The following is a 20,541-nucleotide window of genomic DNA, read 5'->3' on the forward strand; positions in this document are numbered from 1 at the left end:
GCATTGAAATATGTATAATATCATATATGATACGAGTCGCCAGTCCAGGTTCGATGCATGATACTGGATGCTTGGGGCTGGTGCACTGGGATGATCCAGAGGGATGGTATGGGGAGGGAGGAGGGAGGAGGGTTCAGGATGGGGAACACATGTATACCTGTGGCACAACATTGTAAAGTTAAATAAAATTAAATTTAAAAAAAAAGGGGGGCACTGCTTTTATAGGGTGGTCAGGGAAGGCTTCCTGGAGGAGGTGATGTTCAAGCTGTAAATGAAGAATAAGAGCCAGCAACATGAAGGCTGGAAGGAAAGGTTTCAGACAAATGGAAGATATAAGCAAATGTCTAAGACCAAAAAAGCCTCAGGGGTGTTTGAGGTGAAAGAAGACCAGAGTGACTGAGATGAGAGACCAGAGCTAGAGCAAGAAAAACAGGGTGAACACTGGTAATCATTCCTTGGGAAAATCTCTCTTGAGAGTTGGCCGCCTCCCACCCCTAAATACTATATTGTAAGAGATTTCTCCCTTTGGTTATCATTCTGTTCTCTACAATTATGGAAACAAAATGATGCCATTTGGCTGTAGTACAGGTTTATCCAGGTGTTTGAATTATTAGCATTTGACTGTGTCTTAGTGTTGTTAGATGAAAGAATGGTGGGTTTTTGTGAATGTTCTGCCTTCTCACAACAACCAAAACTGTCCCCAATAATAGAAGTCCTCCAGCCCATTTCCTGGGGAAGCCTGGCAAAGGAGATTCACCATTCAAGACTTTGCATTCATGTATAATAGCACCTGCTGGGACCTCTGTTGGAATTTGTTTTTCCTGTGACCCAGATCCCTTTGGAGGTCAACATGCTGCCTGAAAAACTCAAACTCCATTTCTTGGATCCTAAGTCAGCTTGCCTCCACCCAGAGGGATGAGAGATGTAGCGCTCCTCCCCTGGGTGCAGACTGCCCTTCCTTCCACTTGCAACTTTATTTCACTCAGATCTGGAGAGTCTATGTCCCCTTCAAAACTAGGGCAGTAGACTTTGAACAGGTGATGACAGTAAGGCAGAAGTGGTTGGAGGAGGCCATTCAGGCCACTTACTAGCTGAGTGGCCTCCAGTCACTCCAAGAACCCTTTTAATCTGTAAAAATAGGGATGGCATTATTTGCCTCTTGGTATTGTAGCGAAGATAAAATTACAAAAAGCAACTGGCAAGCTAGTGTGACCCCATAGGACGGCAGCCCACCAGACTCCCCCATTCCTGGGATTCTCTAGGCAAGAACACTGGAGTGGGTTGCCATTTCCTTCTCCAATGCATGAAAGTGAAAAGTGAAAGTGAAGTCGCTCAGTTGTGTCCAACACTTCGCAACCCCATGGACTACAGCCCATGAGATTTTCCAGGCAAGTGGTTTGCCGTTGCCATTGCCAGGGATGGATTATCCCTTTTTTTCTTTCCTCCTCTACTTCCTCCCTTTCTTCCCTTTCCTCCATGACTCAGTGATACCTTCAGCCTCTTACCTGTCTTTTATCGTTGCATGGCTTATCACTGGTGTGTGTAGAGAGCCCATAATGTGGTGTGAGACCCCAACAGTCATTCTCACCACTGTTGTAAGTCATGGCCAAGTGTTTGGAGGAGGGTGGAGGAAGATGTGATCACAACATTTAAAATCAAGTCAGTAGGAGCCAATTTTACTTAATAATGCTCTTTCTCCGCCCAGTGCCACCAGGTGTGTTCTCATTGGATCATGATACTTCATTTGCTGGTATCTTTGGAAAATAATGTATTTCATATAAGTGGATTTTTAATTTATTTCACAGAAAAATGAGTCCATCTCCTTGTGGAAAATTATGCTAAACCTTCTCTAAGCCCAAAGGCACAGAAGGAAATAGAACACGTAAGTGATAATGGTGCAGAAGAAAGCATTGTCTTATATGATAAAGTCCCACTTGGAGAGCTTTTTAACATTTTTCACACTCAGGAAATACTCCAGAACTGAGTGAGGGATCCAGGTGTGGGGTCTAGGCATCAGCAGTTTTTAAAGCTCCCCAGGTGATTCTAATGTGCAGCCAAGGCTGAGAATCACTACTAAGTGGTTTCTTAATACTCCAAGCCTCTATGCTTCTATGAATTATATGTCTATGTTTCTACGAATTAAAAAGAAGGAGAAGAAGTAGGGGAAGGAAACTACAGTTATGTGGCTGCCACAGGCAAATGCTAAGGCCCACAAGCATAGGGAAGGTTGAAGTGTAAGTCACATCACTATGGAATGAAGATGACAGACCAGTTCCAGAATAAGGGCTGAGCACTGGCCCCACGGTTGATAGCCATGTGCCAATAACAAACATTGGAAGTGGACAAATGGGCAGAGAATAAAGAAAACACAAATGCCAAGTGAGAATGAAAAAGAAAGGGAATATTATTTAATGGAAAGGAGACTGGTGGATACAATATTTAAATTCTTTTTGAGGGATAAGATGGTCAAGTAAAAACCCAAAACTAAATGACAGAGATAATAGAGCAGCAGTGATCTTTGTGCAGTTTGTCTTCTCTGATTGGGGTAATTTCCTCAGGTCAAGTTTTGGGTTTGGTGAAACTTGGGAAAATGATATATTGAGCAACATGTGATCAACACCAGGCTAATGGCCCTGCCTGAAACTTTGGAATTTGATGAATGTATTCATTTACTGAGCCTCACATCTAATAAGAAGAAGCATAAATACAAATATAGAAGGAAGTGTGAGCAAATGAGTTCAAATGATAGAAGGTATTTTATACACATTGATTAGCACGGAAAAGAAAGTAGAAAGTATCTGGTTTCAGACACCTGGTTTACGGTAACTTATGTATATAAATAGCCTCTCTAATTTCTTCCTATTTATTTTCCCCTCAACCCTCTACTCTCCTCTTCCTCCTGCAAACACTGTAGGTCAAAAACACAATAAAACTTACAGGTTTGTGTAAAATTGTGTAATCAGAGGTGGAGGAAGTGTCTTACACTGTTGGTGGGAATATAAACTGGTACAGCCACTATGGAAAACAGTATGGAGGTTGCCCTCAAAAGCTAAAAATGGAGTTGCCATTTGATCTAGCAATCCCACTCCTGGGCGTATATCATGACAAAACTATAGTGAGAAAAGATACATGCATCCCTATGTTCATAGGAGCACTATTCTCAATAGCCAAGACACGGAAACAACCTAAGTATCCACTGACAGAAAAATGGATAAAGAAGATGTGGTTCACATATACACAATGGAATATTACTCAGCCACAACAAGAATGAAATAATGTCATTTGCAGCAACACAGATGGACCCATAGATTATCCTATTAAACAAAGTAAGTCAGATTCAAGAGGGAGGGGGATACGTATTAGTCAGTTCAGTTCAGTGGCTCAGTCATGTCCGACCCTTTGTGACCCCATGGACTGCAGCACACCAGGCCTCCCTGTCCATCACTAACTCTCATAGTTTACTCAAACTCATGTCCGTTGAGTCAGTGATGCCATACAACCATCTCATCCTCTGTCGTCCCCTTCTCCTCCTGCCCTCAATCTTTCCCAGCATCAGGGTCTTTTCAAATGAGTCAGTTCTTCGCAGCAGGTGGCCAAAGTATTGGAGCTTCAGCTTCAGCATCAGTCCTTCCAATGAATATTCAGGACTGATTTCCTTTAGGATGGACTGGTTAGATCTCCTTGCTGTCCAAGGAACTCTCCAGAGTCTTCTCCAATACCACAGTTCAAAAGCATCAATTCTTTGGGCTCAGCTTTCTTTATAGTCCATTTCTCACATCCATACATGATTACTGGAAAAACCATAGCCTTGACTTGATAGACCTTTGTTGGCAAAGTCATGTCTCTGCTTTTTAATATGCTGTCTAGGTTGGTCATAACTTTTCTTCCAAGGAGCAAGCATCTTTTAATTTCATGGCTGCAGTCACCATCTGTAGTGATTTTGGAGCCCAAAAAATAAAGCCTCTCACTGTTTTCACTGTTTCCCCATCTATTTCCCATGAAGTGATGGGACCAGATGCCATGATATTAGTTTTCTGAATGTTGAGCTTTAAGCCAACCTTTTCACTCTCCTCTTTCACTTTCATCAAGAGGCTCTTTAGTTCCTCTTCACTTTCTGCCATAAGGGTGGTGTCATCTGCATATCTGAGGTTATTGATATTTCTCCCGGAAATCTTGATTCCAGCTTGTGCTTCTTCCAGCCCAGCGTTTCTCATGATGTACTCTGCATATAAGTTAAATAAGCAGGATGACAATATAGAGCCTTGACGTGCTCCTTTCCCTATTTGGAACCAGTCTGTTGTTCCAAGTCCAGTTCTAACTGTTGCTTCCTGACCTGCATACAGGTTTCTCAAGAGGCAGGTCAGGTGGTCTGGTATTCCCATATCTTTCAGAATTTTCCAGAGTTTGTTGTGGTCCACACAGTCAAAGGCTTTGGCACAGTCAGTAAAGCAGAAGTAGATGTTCTTCAGGAACTCTCTTGCTTTTTTGATGACCCAATGGATGTTGGCAATTTGATCTTTGGTTCCTCTGCCTTTTCTAAATCTAGTTTGAACATCTGGAAGTTCATGGTTCATGTACTGTTGAAGCCTGGCTTGGAGAATTTTGAGCATTACTTTACTAGCATGTGAGATGAGTGCAATTGTGCGGTAGTTTGAGCATTCTTTGGCATTTCCTTTCTTTGGGATTGGAATGAAAACTGACCTTTTCTAGTCCTATGGCCACTGCTGAGTTTTCCAAATTTGCTGGCATATTGAGTGCAGCACTTTCACAGCATCATCTTTTAGGATTTGAAATAGCTCAACTGGAATTCCATCACCTCTACTAGCTTTGTTCATAGCGATGCTTCCTAAGGCCCACTTGACCTTGCATTCTAGGATGTCTGGCTCTAGGTGAGTGATCACACCATCATGATTATCTGGGTCATGAAGATCTTTTTTGTATTGATCTTTTTTGTACAGTTTTGTATAGACATATGTATACCTATGGCTAATTCATGTTGCTGTATAGCAGAAACCAACACAATATTGTAAAGAAATTATCTTTCAATTAAAAACAAATTAAAAAGTCAGAAAGACAAATACTATATGATGTCACTTTATGTGGAATCTAAAATTTGACACAAATGAACATAGCTATGAAACAGAAACTTACTCAGACATAGAGAACAAACAGACTTGTGGTTTCCAAAGAGGAGGTTGGGTGGGGATGGAAAAGTGGGAGTTTGGAATTGGCAGATGCAAACTACTATACATTGGCTGGATAAACAACAAGCACCTACTATACAGTACAGGGAACTAAATTCAATATTGTGATAAACCATAATGGAAAAGAATATGAAAAAGTATATATATTTGAATAACTGAGTCACTCTGCTGTACAGCAGAAATTAACACACTGGAAATCAACTATGCTGTGCCTATTCACGTCCGATTCTTTGTGACCCCATGGACTGTAGCCCATCAGGCTCCTCTGTTCGTGGGATTCTCCAGGCAAGAATACTGTAGTGCGTTGCCATGCCTCCTGCAGGGGATCTTCCCAACCCAAGGACTGCACCCAGGTCTCCCACATTGCAGGCAGATTCTTTACCGTCTGAGCTACCAGGGAAGCTCGTTTATCAACTATACTTTAACTAAATTAAAAGAAAGAACTATGGAATAAAAGAAGAGGAGGAAGGGAATAAGCTGGGAAACACTGTCTATTTTGAAGAAGTAATTTTCAAACTTTAGTTAACTTTAGTTGACTGAAGTATTACTGGGAAAGGGTTGGAGAACTAAGATGAATTTAAAACAGAGAAAAGGTAGCTACGTCATGTTCAGCATGCCTTTTCTCTGGGTCTTTCCACATCATGAAGATGCTGTAGGGAGCAGAGTTTGGAAATGATTTGAATATGAGAGTTGACATTAGAAGATTTCCAAAAAAGACTCAACATCCTACCTTTTCATTGTCCTTCCTGCCAGTATTTCCCTCTTAATTTGTTTTACTACCTTAAAGTGCCCTAATCAATTATTCCTTTGGTTCAGTAAGTTTCCGCTGTTGGAAGCTCAAGCAAGTTACAGAGGTCAAAGAGCTTTCAGTCCTGCTGCTGGGACTTCAGATTTCCAGATAAGATGCTGTGCAGGCAGGACGTGGAATTATAGGAGGTGGGGGATGGGTAACACTGGAGGAAGATGATGAGGATGTCCCAAAGAAGGGAATGACAATCTTTTCCTTCCTTCCTACAACACTTTGTGGTTTCCTGTTCTTAGACTTTTTATAGCAAACCAGAGTTTTGCTAAATTATTTACACTGCTATATCAGAAAATGGATTCTGGAATGTAAATAGATCCTTGGATCACAGTCCATTTATAAGTGGATATCTTCCTAAAATGCATGATTGACTATTTAGCACGGAAGAGGTTATCTCTACAAAACTCATATTGAAAAATGTGGAAGTTCACACATTTAAAAATTGCTCAGAGTTTAAATGTTTATCTAAATGGGATATCTCTGAGGAACCAGAAGGAATGTGAGGCAAAGTTTATGATTCCCATGATTATAATTTGGTTGCTGCCATGGAGAGGCCTCTAATATAGTGGTTCTTAACTCTGGAGTTAGTCATACCTTGGGGAATCTGAGAATTGAATGCATTCTTTCCATGAAATGCATACACACACAGAATCTTATGTACATTTTCAGAGGATTCACAGAACTCCCTAGAGACTTCTAGTTGTTCTTGGACACTAGGCTGATTTGTTGCTCTACTGAATTCAGGGAAAACACTAGTCCATGTATTCCCATTTAGAATAGAAAAATTCCTGTTTGGGAATAGGCTGAAGGGTAGGAGTGAACTCTGTCCCACTGCTTATAGGACCCAGTGCATTTAACTTTGAGAGAGGATTCAAGAGCTTGCACAAAATGCAGAAAGATGTATTAGGCACAGTCTTTTCTCTCAAAGAAAATTAGATATGGTGACTAGAGTAATAAGGGACAAAAGTAGTAGTACTGTTCACTGTTGACCAGAAAAGTAGACTAGATCTGGATCACAGAGGATCTTGAACGCTAGGTTAAGAAACTGAAAATTAATTTTGAAAACCAGTATGTTTCAACCTACAGTCATTCTTGTACAATTTTCATCTTTCTGCCATTATTTATATCTTAATATGACAATTAGATCTTTTTTCAAACTGATCCTCCTTTAAAACTTTTATTTTTTAAGGCTTAATATCTGTGGTTTTGTGTTTTATTATAATCATTTCTAATACATATGTAAATAAAAACATACCTTTTAAAATAATAAAATGAATTTGCATTCTACCTGAAATTATATCATATGCAATTGGTAGTGGGTTTTCTTCACTTTGGAAAACATTGAAGAGTGAGATATGGGTTTCTGAGTAGATGGGAAGTCATAAGAGATGTTCTTTAAAAGGATTCATTGAGCAGTTGAGTGTTAGTTGGAATGGAGAGACTGGTGGCAGTGAGACCAAGCAGATACCAAAGATCTAGGAGAAAATGGTGAGACACTGGACCAGGGAGGCTAGGGAAAATAAAGAGTGGAAGTAAGATGAACAGTCTTTCTAGAGTTGGAACTCAAACCAATTGTCAAGTAAATTATTTAGTAAGTCAGCTCTTAAAGGAAATAAAATAATACAACAATGTGTTTATTTCTGTACATTATTTATATTTTAATTATTGCATTATTTTATTTTTCTTAGTAAAAGAAAATACTTGCTATATTTCCCCACTTCCTTACTCAATTAGTATTTTTAAATGAATATGGTTGAAAGAGGCATTAAAATTCTATGCATTTTTGTTGATTATGAGAAAGAATCTGAGACCTGGATTATAAGGTTAAAACTCCAATGGCTATTTTCTGTATACTTCTGTAATCTTCCTCAATTTGTTTAATTTTTCTAATTAACTGAAAAAAAAGATGTAATTCCTGTCCCATTTACTTTGCAGCTCAAATAACACAAGGAGTGCAACAGACCTTTTTCTATTATAAGGCATTATACATCATGCATCATTTGATGAAAGGTGTTCTTCTCATTATTATTGGTTGTCTTATAAAGAAATTGTGTAAGTGAAATTTCATTCAAATTTCTTTTTTATTTCAATGAATATGCTATGAGAATATAGGAGAGTTGATCTTTAATTTGGGGTTCCTAGTTAGCCTGATTAAAATATTATACTGGAAAAGAATAATTTCAGTATGCCTTGATGAAGAAATTTCAAGTGATTTGGACACTGTGCTTACATTTTCCCTACAGGACTATAATGCCTACTGTATAGGGGTAGAGGGCATTCCAGGAATATCAATAATGTATTCTTTTCTTTCCAGGACTCTAAAAATCTAGTAAATATTTGCTCTGATTATTATAGAAATGAAAGTTTAAATGAGCTCATATTTTATTTTTTTAATTGATTAATTTATTTTAATTGGAGAATAATACCATATTGTGATGATTTTTGCCATACATCAACATGAATCCAGTACTTTGGCCACCTCATGTGAAGAGTTGACTCATTGGAAAAAACTCTGATGCTGGGAGGGATTGGGGGCAGGAGGAGAAGGGGACAACAGAGGATGAGATGGCTGGATGGCATCACCGACTCGATGGATGTGGGTTTGGGTGAACTCCGGGAGTTGGTGATGGACAGGGAGGTCTGGCGTGCTGCGATTCATGGGGTCACAAAGAGTCAGACATGACTGAGCGATTGAACTGAACTGAACTGAACTGAACATGAATCAGCCGTAAGTATACATAAAATCATTTTAAACTTGGTCATACCTGGTATTTAGAACATGTTATCAGCTGAAACATTGGGGAAAGAGCTGAGAACTTGCAGAAAGATGCTCTTGGTTCAAGTCTTGGGGTTACCTCTAATAAGCTACCTGATGTTGGGCTTATACTTAAATCTTTGAGTCTTGGTTTCCCTAGGAAATACTAAAACTGACCTTAGCAAGGTTGACTGCAGTATCAAATAAGATGACAAGAAAATCATCTTTGTTAAAGTGTTATATAGACATCATCATTAGTGTTACAGTAAAAGTATTTATTTAATGCTCACCGTGTTCTTTGCATATATTAACTCATTTAACCCTTATAATTAACCCCATAACATAAATACTATCATTATCTCAACTTCCTGGAAGAGAAAACTAACTAATCTAAACACTAAATAACTTGCCTATTGCTACATATTAAATGACAGATGTAGGATTTGAAGTCAGACGCATTGACTCCAAAGCCTTCATCATCCTTATTCCTAAGATAAGGATATTCTAATCACCTAAAGAGCTTCAGAACTTCCAAAAATTACCCACTGTGTTTTAAGAACTAATATGGAAACATTTTTAATGGAGTAATACTTCCCCTGCATCCTCTTTCCACCATCTCATATATGTGCTGTGCTGTGTTTAGTCGCTCAGTTGTGTCCGGCCTTAAATTATGTTATGCGTGTGCATGCTAAGTCTTTTTCAGTTGTGTCCAATTCTTTGCTACACTATGGACTGTAGCCCTCCAGGGTCCTCTCTCCATGGGATTCTCCAGGCAAGAATACTGGAGTGGACTGCCATGCCTTCCTCCAGGGTATCTTCCCGACCCAGGGATTGAACCCGCATCTTTTAATCTCCTGCATTGGCAGGTGGGTTCTTTACCATTAGCGCCACCTGAGAAACTTAAATTATGTTATAGGGAGAGTTAAATGAACTTAAAAGGATCTAGGTACAATTCAGCATTGATCTCAAGGAGCATTTCTATTTCTTCCCATGTACTATGTTCAGTTCAATTTAGTTCAGTGGCTCAGTCGTGTCTGACTCTTTGCAACCCCATGAATTGCAGCACGCCAGACCTCCCTGTCCATCACCAACTCCCGGAGTTCACTGAGACTCACATCCATCGAGTCAGTGATGCCATCCAACCATCTTATCCTCTGTCGTCCCCTTCTCCTCCTGCCCCCAATCCTTCCTATGTTAGATAGAACTATTTTCTAACCTTGATACATGACTCTATGACTTTTAGCCATTTGGCTTAAAAATACCTTTTTCAGCTCTGAGATATTTTTTCCTTTGTGGCCATAGGAAATCTGCTGCACTTGTTTGGGCACTGATGTCAAACAAGGAAGACACAGGCTCACTCCTTTCCTACCAAGGAGGACTTTACCTATATGGTTCCTCTTGTCTATACTCTGTGTCTGTGAAGATGAGCAGGAAGGGAGATGAACATGAAGATGGATGACAAGTGACTCAAGTTAAACTGTGCCCCAAAGACAATTATAACCAGGACTAGAGAAAAAACAAGGATAAGAGTAGGTATCTACATGTGTACTCTAACTTGCATCTGTAGTGACTCATAGACAGAATTTGAATATAGGTTTTTCTGTTTTGAGAGCTTGTTCCTCATAACCACCATACTGAGATACCTCCCCTAGGTCCAGTAACTTACGCAATTGGTCCCAAATCAAATGTACATCCATAAACCAATCTATGAAACCTTAAGGATACAAGACACTGTATTAGTAAAGATTTTAGGGCAATTTGTGGATTCTAAATATGTACCTCTCTGCCTTAATGTATATTCATCTGAATTCATTCATTCACTCACACCCATTAAACAAAGATTTATTGGGATCCAATAAGCACAGTTAGGGATAGTGAATGCAGGGGAAACAGAATAACAAATTAGAGACTCTGCTCTTAACAGCTTACATGGAAAGCTGGATATATATTTTTATATATATAAATAACTTAAAAGTACAAATAAATGCCACAAGAGAGTTACAAATAAAGGTGTGAGGTATCTTCTAGGTGTGTGTGTGTGCACGCGCATGTGTGCATGTATGTGCATATATGTGCATGAGTTTGGCAACTGGCTATGGCTAAAGAGAGGGCTCTACACTTGAACAAATTCAAGGAAGTAGGACATTAAAAAAGGACTGCAAGAAAATTAGCTTGGTTAGTATGAGGGGTCTGTAAAAAAGTGGTGAAATATAAAACTGGCACTATAAGCAACATTATACTCCATATTCAAAGGACTGATGGAACTGGTTCTATCCTCCAGCAAGAGTGTCTAGCAATACTATACAGCTGCTGCTGCTGCTGCTAAGTCACTTCAGTCGTGTCCAATTCTGTGCGACCCCATAGACAGAAGCCCACCAGGCTCTCCCATCCCTGGGATTCTCCAGGCAAGAACACTGGAGTGGGGTGCCACTGCCTTCTCTGTACTATACAGCAGGGGTCAACAAACTGTAATTTGAGGGTCAAATTTGGCCCCTGGTCTGTTTTCCTATAGCCAACAAACTTAGAATGGTTCTTATATTTTAAAGGTTTGTTTAAAATCAAATAAACAAACAGAAAAATATGTGACAGACCTGTTTGGGGCACACAAAACCTAACCTACTTACCATCTGCCTCTTTACAGAAGTTTGTAAATCCCTGCAGTGTATAAAATGGATTGATGGGGGGATACTGGGTTAGGGGGAACCAGGTTAATAGGGCACAGCAATAGGTTAAGAAAGGAAGAGTGAGGCAATGTTTGAAAGCATGGACTCTGGAAATGAAGGAGCCTGGAGGAAGACAAGGCTCGATATGTGCGCATTTGGGAGTTGTCTCAAAATAACTGAAGTCAGAATAATAAATGAAAGGGGAAACGGCCAAGAACTGGTCTTTGATAAATCTCTTTTTATAGTATGAGGAGGTAGAAGACGAGCTAGCAATAGAAAGATTAATGAACTGTAAGAGAAATGGCAAGGAATCAGAAAAAGAATCTAAAGTCTAACATCACTGACTTCTCAGGTGGGAGAGGGAAGAGGAGTTGACAGCATCAAATGCTACAGAGAAGTTACTGAAAAGGACACAAACTTGATGACCTAATATCTTTGCTTCAATTTATTCCATTAGCACATTTTCTATGTCCTTAGCTTTTCCTTGCCTGAAGGTGCTCTACCCAAGTGAGAATATGATGCTATTGAGATGCTACACCTTCAGCTGCTGGGACATAATAGTGATCCTATTCCTTAAATTTAGCTTCTTAGGTTGTTTCTGTCCATCATCTTCCAAATAAAGGTAGATACCAGGGCCCCTCCAATTCTCCCCAAACTACCTCTTTTCTATATCTCTAGACATCCTTGGAAGATTCTTGACTAATGTCTTTAAAAATCAGTTTATTTTCAGTCCTATACATCTTGAATTGATGGACTGGATAAACATAATAGTCTAGTTGCAACATTTACTTCCAGATTTTATAATCATTATTTGGAAATAAGACCAAGCTATAAGAAAGAAGGAACTTCATGTTGCCATACCATAAAGATTCTGAAATGCATTACAAAACACCCTGAGAAGCAGTCAGAGTAACATGTAAGAGGTTTAGAACAATGATTGTAGAGAACAGGAGAGGGTGTCCACTGACTGCTGCTGCTGCTGCTGCTAAGTCGCTTCATTCGTGTCGACTCTGTGCGTCCCCATAAACGGCCACCCACCAGGCTCCCCCGTCCCTGGGATTCTCCAGGCAAGAATACTGGAGTGGATTGCCATTTCCTTCAATGCATGCAAGTGAAAAGTGAAAGTGAAGTCACTCAGTCATGTCTGACTGTTAGCGACCCCATGGACTGCAGCCTACTAGGCTCCTCCATCCATGGAATTTTCCAGGCAAGAGCATTGGAGTGGGCGCCATTGCCTTCTCTGATCCACTGACTAGAGATGAATAAAGAGATTGCTCACTATGACCGAAGACCTAACTGAATTACAAACAATGACTCAGCTTTGGGAGTGATTGTTTGGACTATCAACTAGGAATAGGACACAGAAAACTACACTTTAAAACATACTTTTATGTGGATGAAAGTATATTTCATGTGGATGATCTCAGGAATTTGGTATCAGACTAGTGAATTATGGAGAAGCTTGGCATTCAAATTTGATATGAAGTGATGGTTGGAGGGGGGGAAAGATTCTTGTACTTGGGGGTGGGACTTGGATTTTAGAGCAGCATCAATTTTGAGTGGAGACATGATTTGTCAGGTGTGACTGGGAAGTGGTGGTATTACAGGGAAGAGCCAATTGTGCCTCCAAGTTGGGTCTGTTTCTTTTATTTCAGAACCTTTGCTTCACATTGCTTTTGTTCGCTAAAAGGATGCTGTACAGACACAAAGATCGGCCTCGGGGAACCCTGCATCTCTGCCTGAATGTTAAACCAAAATGCCTTTGTTCTGGATCCTGTCCATGAGTGGATAGGAAGGAAGAAATTAACACATCCCCTCCCTATGGCTGGACATTTCAGGAGATATTTGCTAGATTAATGGCCTTTTTGCTTTACTTCCTCTTTTCCCCTCATCTCTGTTTTATAAAAGAACCTGACATCCAGACCCTGATAATATAGTTATTTTGAGACATTAGTGTGCCATCTTCTCAGTCTGCTGCTTCCCAAATAAAGTTGTATTCCTTGCCCCAACACCTCATCTGTAGACTTATTGGCCTGTTGTGCTGCAGGCAAAGCAAGCTTAGACTTGGTAACAGTGGCAAAGTGAATAGCACTGGTCCCTAGGAGGTCCAGCAGCTGGGAAAGGAAGATAGCAAATTAGAGGAGCCATCAGTGTGGAAATGAAAGATTGTAAAAAAGGAGCCAGGCAGCTGCTATCCTCCACCATGACTTGTTTAGGGGCACACATATCATAGGGCTTACATTGCTGAGTCTATCAATACTCCATCACAACAAAGTGTTTGTAGAAAATGTACTGCCCAGGCTAAGGCTGGTGGGTTGGCAGTGAGGATGTGGGGGAAGCTTCTGCAGGAGTTCAGAGGGCAGGTGGGAGCTCCGAGAGGCAGCAGCAGAGGGAGGGAGCTGGCACTGTCCTCTGGAACTACAAGCTCTGTGCTTTCTATACATGTAATCAGCCTCAGAGTGTGCTAAGCCACTGGGGCCCTCTTTTCCTGTCCTAATGTTCTTTATGACCACATCCCTTTGGAGAAGAAGGAAGTGGAGGACCATTGACCCCTTACATTTGACCCCAAATTACTATGTTGCTGTGGAAAGTTTTTATTGCTTTTATTTTAATATTTTTTCCTAGATAACAGTGATGGGATTTAGCTCATGGGTTGGTTTCTAGAAGGATATATCTTCTCAGAAGATGACAGGATTTGAGGTGTTTTGACCCAAGTTTGGAAATAAGCAGAGTAGAAGTGATTTTTTTTTCAGGAACAATATGAAGTGTGTAGGAAGTACTCATACAAAGGGCCCAACAAGGCATATTTTCCATGAGGCCACATAGCCCAGAGGCCTGATTTGACAAGCTAAATATGCATCTGTAGTGCAGGTCTTTATGACACTGTAAATAGGATGCTGGGATGAGAAAGATGTAAGAACAGCTCTAGAACCAAATCCTTAAGTTGAACTTGGAAATGAATGGTTAGACTCACTTCAGGATATGACATCCCACTTCATTCATAAAGGGAATCAAAAGAAATTTGAAGAGGAACCTTCCTACACTAGTTGGTGGGAATGTAAACTGGTATAGCCACTATGGAGAACAGCAAGGAGGTTCCTTAAAAGACTACAAATAGAGCTACTATATGATTCAGCAATCCCACTCCTGGGCATATACCCAGAAAAGACAAAAATACTAATTCAAAAAGAAACATGCACCCTAGTGTTCACAGCAGCATTATTTACAATATTCATGACATGGAAGCAACCTAAGTGTCCACTGAGGGATGAATGGTTAAAGATGTGGTACAAATATACAGCAGAATATTACTCAGCCATAGAAAGAATGAAATGATGCCATCAGCAATGTGAACGGACCTAGAGATGATCATAGTCAGCAAAGTAAGTCAGAAAGAGAAAGACAAATACTATGTGCTAGCACTTACATGTGGAATCTAAAATATGATATAAAGGAACTTATTTATAAAACAGAAATGGACTCACAGATAGAAAACAAACTTATGGTTACCAAAGAGGAAAGGGGAGGAGGGATAACAGGGATCAACAGATACACACTACTATATATAAAATAAACAACAAGGACCTACTGTATAGCACAAGGAACTATATTCAATATCTTGTAGCAAACTATAATGGGAAAGAATCTGAAAATTCTTTATACATATGTATACAAGATATATATATATATATATACACATTATATATATAAAAATGAATCATTTTGCTGTACACCTGAAATACTAGAAATCAACTATACTTCAACTTTTAAAAAGTTGCAAGGAAACTCTGTACCGAATACTAGATGGATTAAATATCTAATCCGGGAGTAAAAACACAAGGGAAGTCCCATAAAAACTTTAGACCACCTAAATAAGAAAAAAAGAAAACAAAAGCAACTTGAAAGATGCTTGCTGTTGTGTGATGAGGAGGAGATACCTGGGCTCTGCAGCAGGAGAGCCCTGGCGTGGCTTGTCCTGGTTGTGCACACATCCCCACAACTCTTCAGCCTCTGTTCCCTCCCCTACTTCCTTCAAAAGGAGAAAAATCATGCCGAGCTCCTCCCACCTCCTTTCTAAAGCATCTAGTACTATCCATACACACAGTCCTTCAAAACTGGAGATTAATTACACTTATGATTTTAAAAATCCTAATTTCTGCCCAGATGTGGATGGAGATCAGGACAACTTACTGCTTGTTAAGATCACATGTCCTTAGTCTAGAGCTAGGGATACCTCATATTTCTTACAATGAATATGTCACCATAAAATACAGTTGACATTTCAGCAGAGACCACGATTAAGCAACAAGACAATTACCAAACAGAAAGAATCCCAGGGAACAGTCCTATAAAATACCCAGAAAAGTACATTCAGCCTCATTTGGTTTTATGATTTCCAACTAGTTCTTAGAATTTTGAGCCTGACTGCCTTTCTAGGAAACTTGGAGGACTGCTGAAATGCAGAGTTCTGGTAAGCTTTCATAGTCACTGACCTTAGCATTGTAAAATCATTAATAGTCAGGAGAAAATCCCTTCTGTGGCAGACAGAAGCTCAGAGTTTCATGCCCCTCTTAAAAGTGGAGGAAACACAGACTAATAGCTTGTGAGATAACTGCCTCCAAGATGGGAGGATGGCAGTAGCACTTTCAGGATTGATAGAGGCTCTCCTGGGATGCTGGCAGTCATGATTCTGAACCTGATCTCCATGTGGGCTTCTCTATATGGGGCAGCCAGACTACTTAGGTCAGGTACTCAAGAATTAGAGGTACTGTCCCATTCTCCTCACCTCACTCCTTTCATGCTAAACCTAGAAGCTGCTGAAAGGCTTTTCACAAGGGCTATGTGATGCTTTCTGGAGTTTGGTCTTGTTTATTTGAGTCAGATTTTTTTTTCTAAATATTTAGTTCTTTAAATTGAGAAATCACCTCCTTCCCTCCTTCCTGGCAGCCTCAGTGAGCACCACTGTGTGCCAGCCACTGTTGCATACATAGGGACACTGTTGTGAACAAGATGGTTCCAGCCCAGGTCTGGGGAGCCTGTAGTCTACTGGGGAACTGGATGCAGGCAGCTCACTCCAGTTCCTCTCACATGCCCTGCCTCACAGCTGATTCTTTTAGGGTCTGGCTCTGGTGCCCCTCTGGAGGAGCAGTGCACCCTCATGTCTGCAGGGATAACCATTCTAGGATGCTCAGCAGGCTTGAGATTGTCCCAGCCTGAGTGAGAACACTGCTCAGGGGTGAACCGCTCCTCTACCTCCTCATCAGCGGGTAGGCTCCCATGGCCTTTGAGAATAATCTCATCTCACTGAGGCCCGCCACGAATAGACCTTGAGTGGATGATGCACTACCTTTGCTTCAACGAGACAATTTCTGAATAAAAATACTTACCACAGAGATGAAATACCATTGGTTTTCAGTCTAGTTCCTGATTTACTCATCAGGTGACTTGGAGTTTTCTCATCTAGAAGGTGAGAGTAACGGCTGTACCTCTCACACTGGGACAGTTGCTAAGATCACATGAGTTAATACGTGGAATGATCTGGCACTCTGCCTGGCACATAGCAAGGGCTCCTTCAGTGTTAACTCCTGCTATTTCTGCTCACCCTAACTGAAGGTCCCTGTGATGGCACATTTCTAAGACATTTTCCTGAGATGTGAGAAATGCTTCTTCAGTAGCTATGAAGGGCACTTTCGAAATTATAGAAATTTCCAAACTTCCTTGAGTACATTTCTTCATTTTCTACCTATACACATGAACAGATTAACCTGTACCCTGAGCCACTAAGATCGATGATACTAAGATACTAAGCACATCAGTAATTCACAATTCACAAGCCAAGTGAAACCCTAAACCTAAGAGGATCAGTGGAAGCATTCTCTGGGAGGAAACCTATGTTCTCTCCTCACCTCATTGCACTGAGGCAATCAGAGCATTTGGGCGAGCTTCAGTAGCAAAAGATGCTAGAACCCTGTGCCCACACTTCATTAAATCCGGCCAGAAAACACAATGTCTCAGCTATTGAGGGGAGGAAGCTACAGGAGCCAGTGGAGCCTGAAGATGGTTGTGAGCTTGGCTGGAAAGGAGAAACAATTGATGTGTGGTTCAAGAAAATGGTTAAACAGAGAGAAGGGGTATGGGGAGGTCTCTGCCACTCACAGACACACTGTTACCTACCAGTTCTTTCTTCTTCATGCACTCCATGAGGATGATGAAGAGGTGCTGAGCTTGGGTTCGAGTGTATGTGAAAGTCTTCTGGATGGTTACCAATAGCTGGTCCCTCAAAGATTCATTTATAAGTCTGTAGTGAAAAAACATGTTGAAAATGAGTTAACTCAGATCCTATCTAGTACATATTTTTGACAAGTATAGAATACAAGAAAACATTTATTTTAGATAGGAGCTTTTTCTTCCAGTATTTTTTTCCCACAGCAGTTATTTTGTGATAATCTTTTTTAGAAAGTACATTTAAAAATAAATCCATTTTTAAATCTCAGTACTTAAATGAGTAAAGTAAGAAGATAGATTTGGTAACTTTTAGTCCATTCTAAAGGAGATCAGCCCTGGGACTTCTTTGGAAGGAATGATGCTAAAGCTGAAACTCCAGTAATTTGGCCACCTCATGTGAAGAGTTGACTCATTGGAAAAGACTCTGATGCTGGGAGGGATTGGGGGCAGGAGGAGAAGGGGACGACAGAGGATGAGATGGCTGGATGGCATCACTGACTGGATGGATGTGAGTCTGAGTGAATTCTGGGAGTTGGTGATGGACAGGGAGGCCTGGCGTGCTGCGATTCATGGGGTCGCAAAGAGTCGGACACGACTGAGCAACTGAACTGAACTGAACTGATGGTTCTCCCTTTTTTTCTTTTATATGGCATATATCTAATGCCCTCTTGCTCAAGTGCTGTTATCAAAAAAATACCTTCAATTAATCCTTTGCATCTTGGTAAAAACTTACTATATTAGTTATTTGAAGGAGATTTAAATTTCAACTTCATGTCCAACTGTGGAAAGAAAAAATTTATCTCAATGAGGGATTTTTGAATATCAATGAATGAGGAGAAATAGGACTTAAGTTTCCTCTAAAATCATACCATGGAGATAGTAGCTGATCTGGTTCACAATTCAGGTCCTTTTACTGTGTTGTTTGCCAACAAAAGCCTGATCATATTGACTACTTTATTAAAAGATAGTTTTTGTATTATAGAAGAGTGAATTAAAGCAAGGAAGGTGCATCATTATCAGTCAAAGCTCAATTATCTCTTGAATATGGAACAATCACAACTAATTTTAACTCTTTTATCAATAGACTGGTGAGAATGGGCTACCTCCACCAGGCATCAAATAGCTGGAATGAAAATCCACTTTATATTGATAGATACTATTCCAAATCAGGAAGATAAAACTGCTCCTAAGGACTACGGACAAAATTATCATAATTTGGCTATCTTTTACAATTGACAAACCACCTTCACACAAGAAGTACCAACTCCTAGATAAAATAGTATACTATAATTATTATCTCATTTGGTACCTACAAAAAACTTGATATGCAAGAGATTTGTCCAACTCAAGAGGGAAGAACAATGTAGCCAGAAAGAGCCAGTTACTTAAGACCATTAGAAAAACAAGTGCAAAACCAGAACCAGAACCCAGTTCTTCTGATTCCTTGTCTAGTGCTCTTTCTACTCCACCATCCTGCCTCATAGGACACCGAGTGCAATGCAAGTGTACTTGTACACCTCTTGGTGTACACCTCTCTTCATCACGGTGGATTACACAGGAAATTATGATATCACTGACCTGCTGTGTCCCCGGATTGAAGATTCACTTAGACTCACTAGGCTGGATACTATGGTGGCCCTACTTTGAGGTGAGTGCATTCCCAATGACAGATTTATTCCAAGGACCCTGGAATGTCACTCAGCTCAATGGAGGATTGTGTTACCCCTTTTGCCCCACAGGAAGATTTATATCATGAACATACACATTTAGAAAAGGAGAATGACCCAGATAAAGTTGAAAAATGATACCAAATCCTCACAAGATTACCGAATTATTCCATAGGACTCCATAGCTTTAGGTGTAGACCAGTTTGAAGCCATTCATTCGTTCGTTCATATTCACTCGACAATTGCTTCAGTTCAGTTCAGTAGCTCATTTGTGTCCACCTCTTTGCAATGCCATGAATCGCAGCACACCAGGCCTCCCTGTCCATCACCAACTCCCGGAGTTCACTCAGACTCACGTCCATCGAGTCAGTGATGCCATCCAGCCATCTCATCCTCTGTTTTCCCCTTCTCCTCCTGCCCCCAATCCTTCCCAGCATCAGAATCTTTTCCAATGAGTCAACTCTTCTTCGCATGAGGTGCCCAAATAACTGGAGTTTCAGCTTTAGCATCATTCCTTCCAAAGAAATCCCAGGGCTGATCTCCTTCAGAATGTACTGGTTGGATTTCCTTGCAGTCCAAGGGACTCTCAAGAGTCTTCTCCAACACCACAGTTCAAAAGCATCAATTCTTCGGCACTCAGCTTTCTTCACAGTCCACCTCTCACATCCATACATGACCACTGGAAAAACCATAGCCTTGACTAGATGAACCTTTGTTGGCAAAGTAATGTCTCTGCTTTTGAATATGCTATCTAGGTTGGTCATAACTTTTCTTCCAAGGATTAAGTGTCTTTTAATTTCATGGCTGCAGTCACCATCTGCAGTGATTTTGGAGCCCAGAAAAATAAAGTCTGACACTGTTTCCCCATCTATTTCCCATGAAGTGATGGGACCAGATGCCATGATCTTCGTTTTAGTGGTATCTATTTAGTGCCAGACATTGTGATGAATGCTAAAGCTACAGAGATAAATGAGATATACACACTCATAACCAATTGATTTTCTGGAAGAGTCAAGACATGAGATATACCCGGGCATATGTCTACTTGACAGGTAACCTGTGTGGGTGAGTCTAGAGATTTTTGCAATATAAAGTGTACATAAATGTTACACATGATTAACAACAGAAGAGACTCTTCTGATTAGCCACTTGATAGATCCAACCATTCATCTGCAGGTGTTTAATTCTGACAACAACCCAAAATCTGTTTTCTATTGCTAACCAT

At 40.4% G+C, this 20,541-nt stretch overlaps 1 protein-coding gene across 9 annotated transcripts in view; it reads right to left on the reverse strand.

The window, feature by feature from the left end:
* TRPM3 (transient receptor potential cation channel subfamily M member 3) overlaps nucleotides 1-20,541 on the reverse strand; it is a 608,143-nt gene that overhangs the window by 178,838 nt on the left and 408,764 nt on the right. For all 9 annotated transcript variants that reach the window (XM_061425528.1, XM_061425527.1, XM_061425526.1 and 6 more), the window contains one exon: nucleotides 17,599-17,722. In XM_061425528.1, the coding sequence (XP_061281512.1) occupies nucleotides 17,599-17,722 (124 nt within the window). The remainder of the gene's footprint in view (nucleotides 1-17,598; nucleotides 17,723-20,541) is intronic.

The sequence above is a fragment of the Bos javanicus genome, chromosome 8 (assembly GCF_032452875.1).
Source record: "Bos javanicus breed banteng chromosome 8, ARS-OSU_banteng_1.0, whole genome shotgun sequence".
NCBI lineage: Eukaryota > Metazoa > Chordata > Mammalia > Artiodactyla > Bovidae > Bos > Bos javanicus.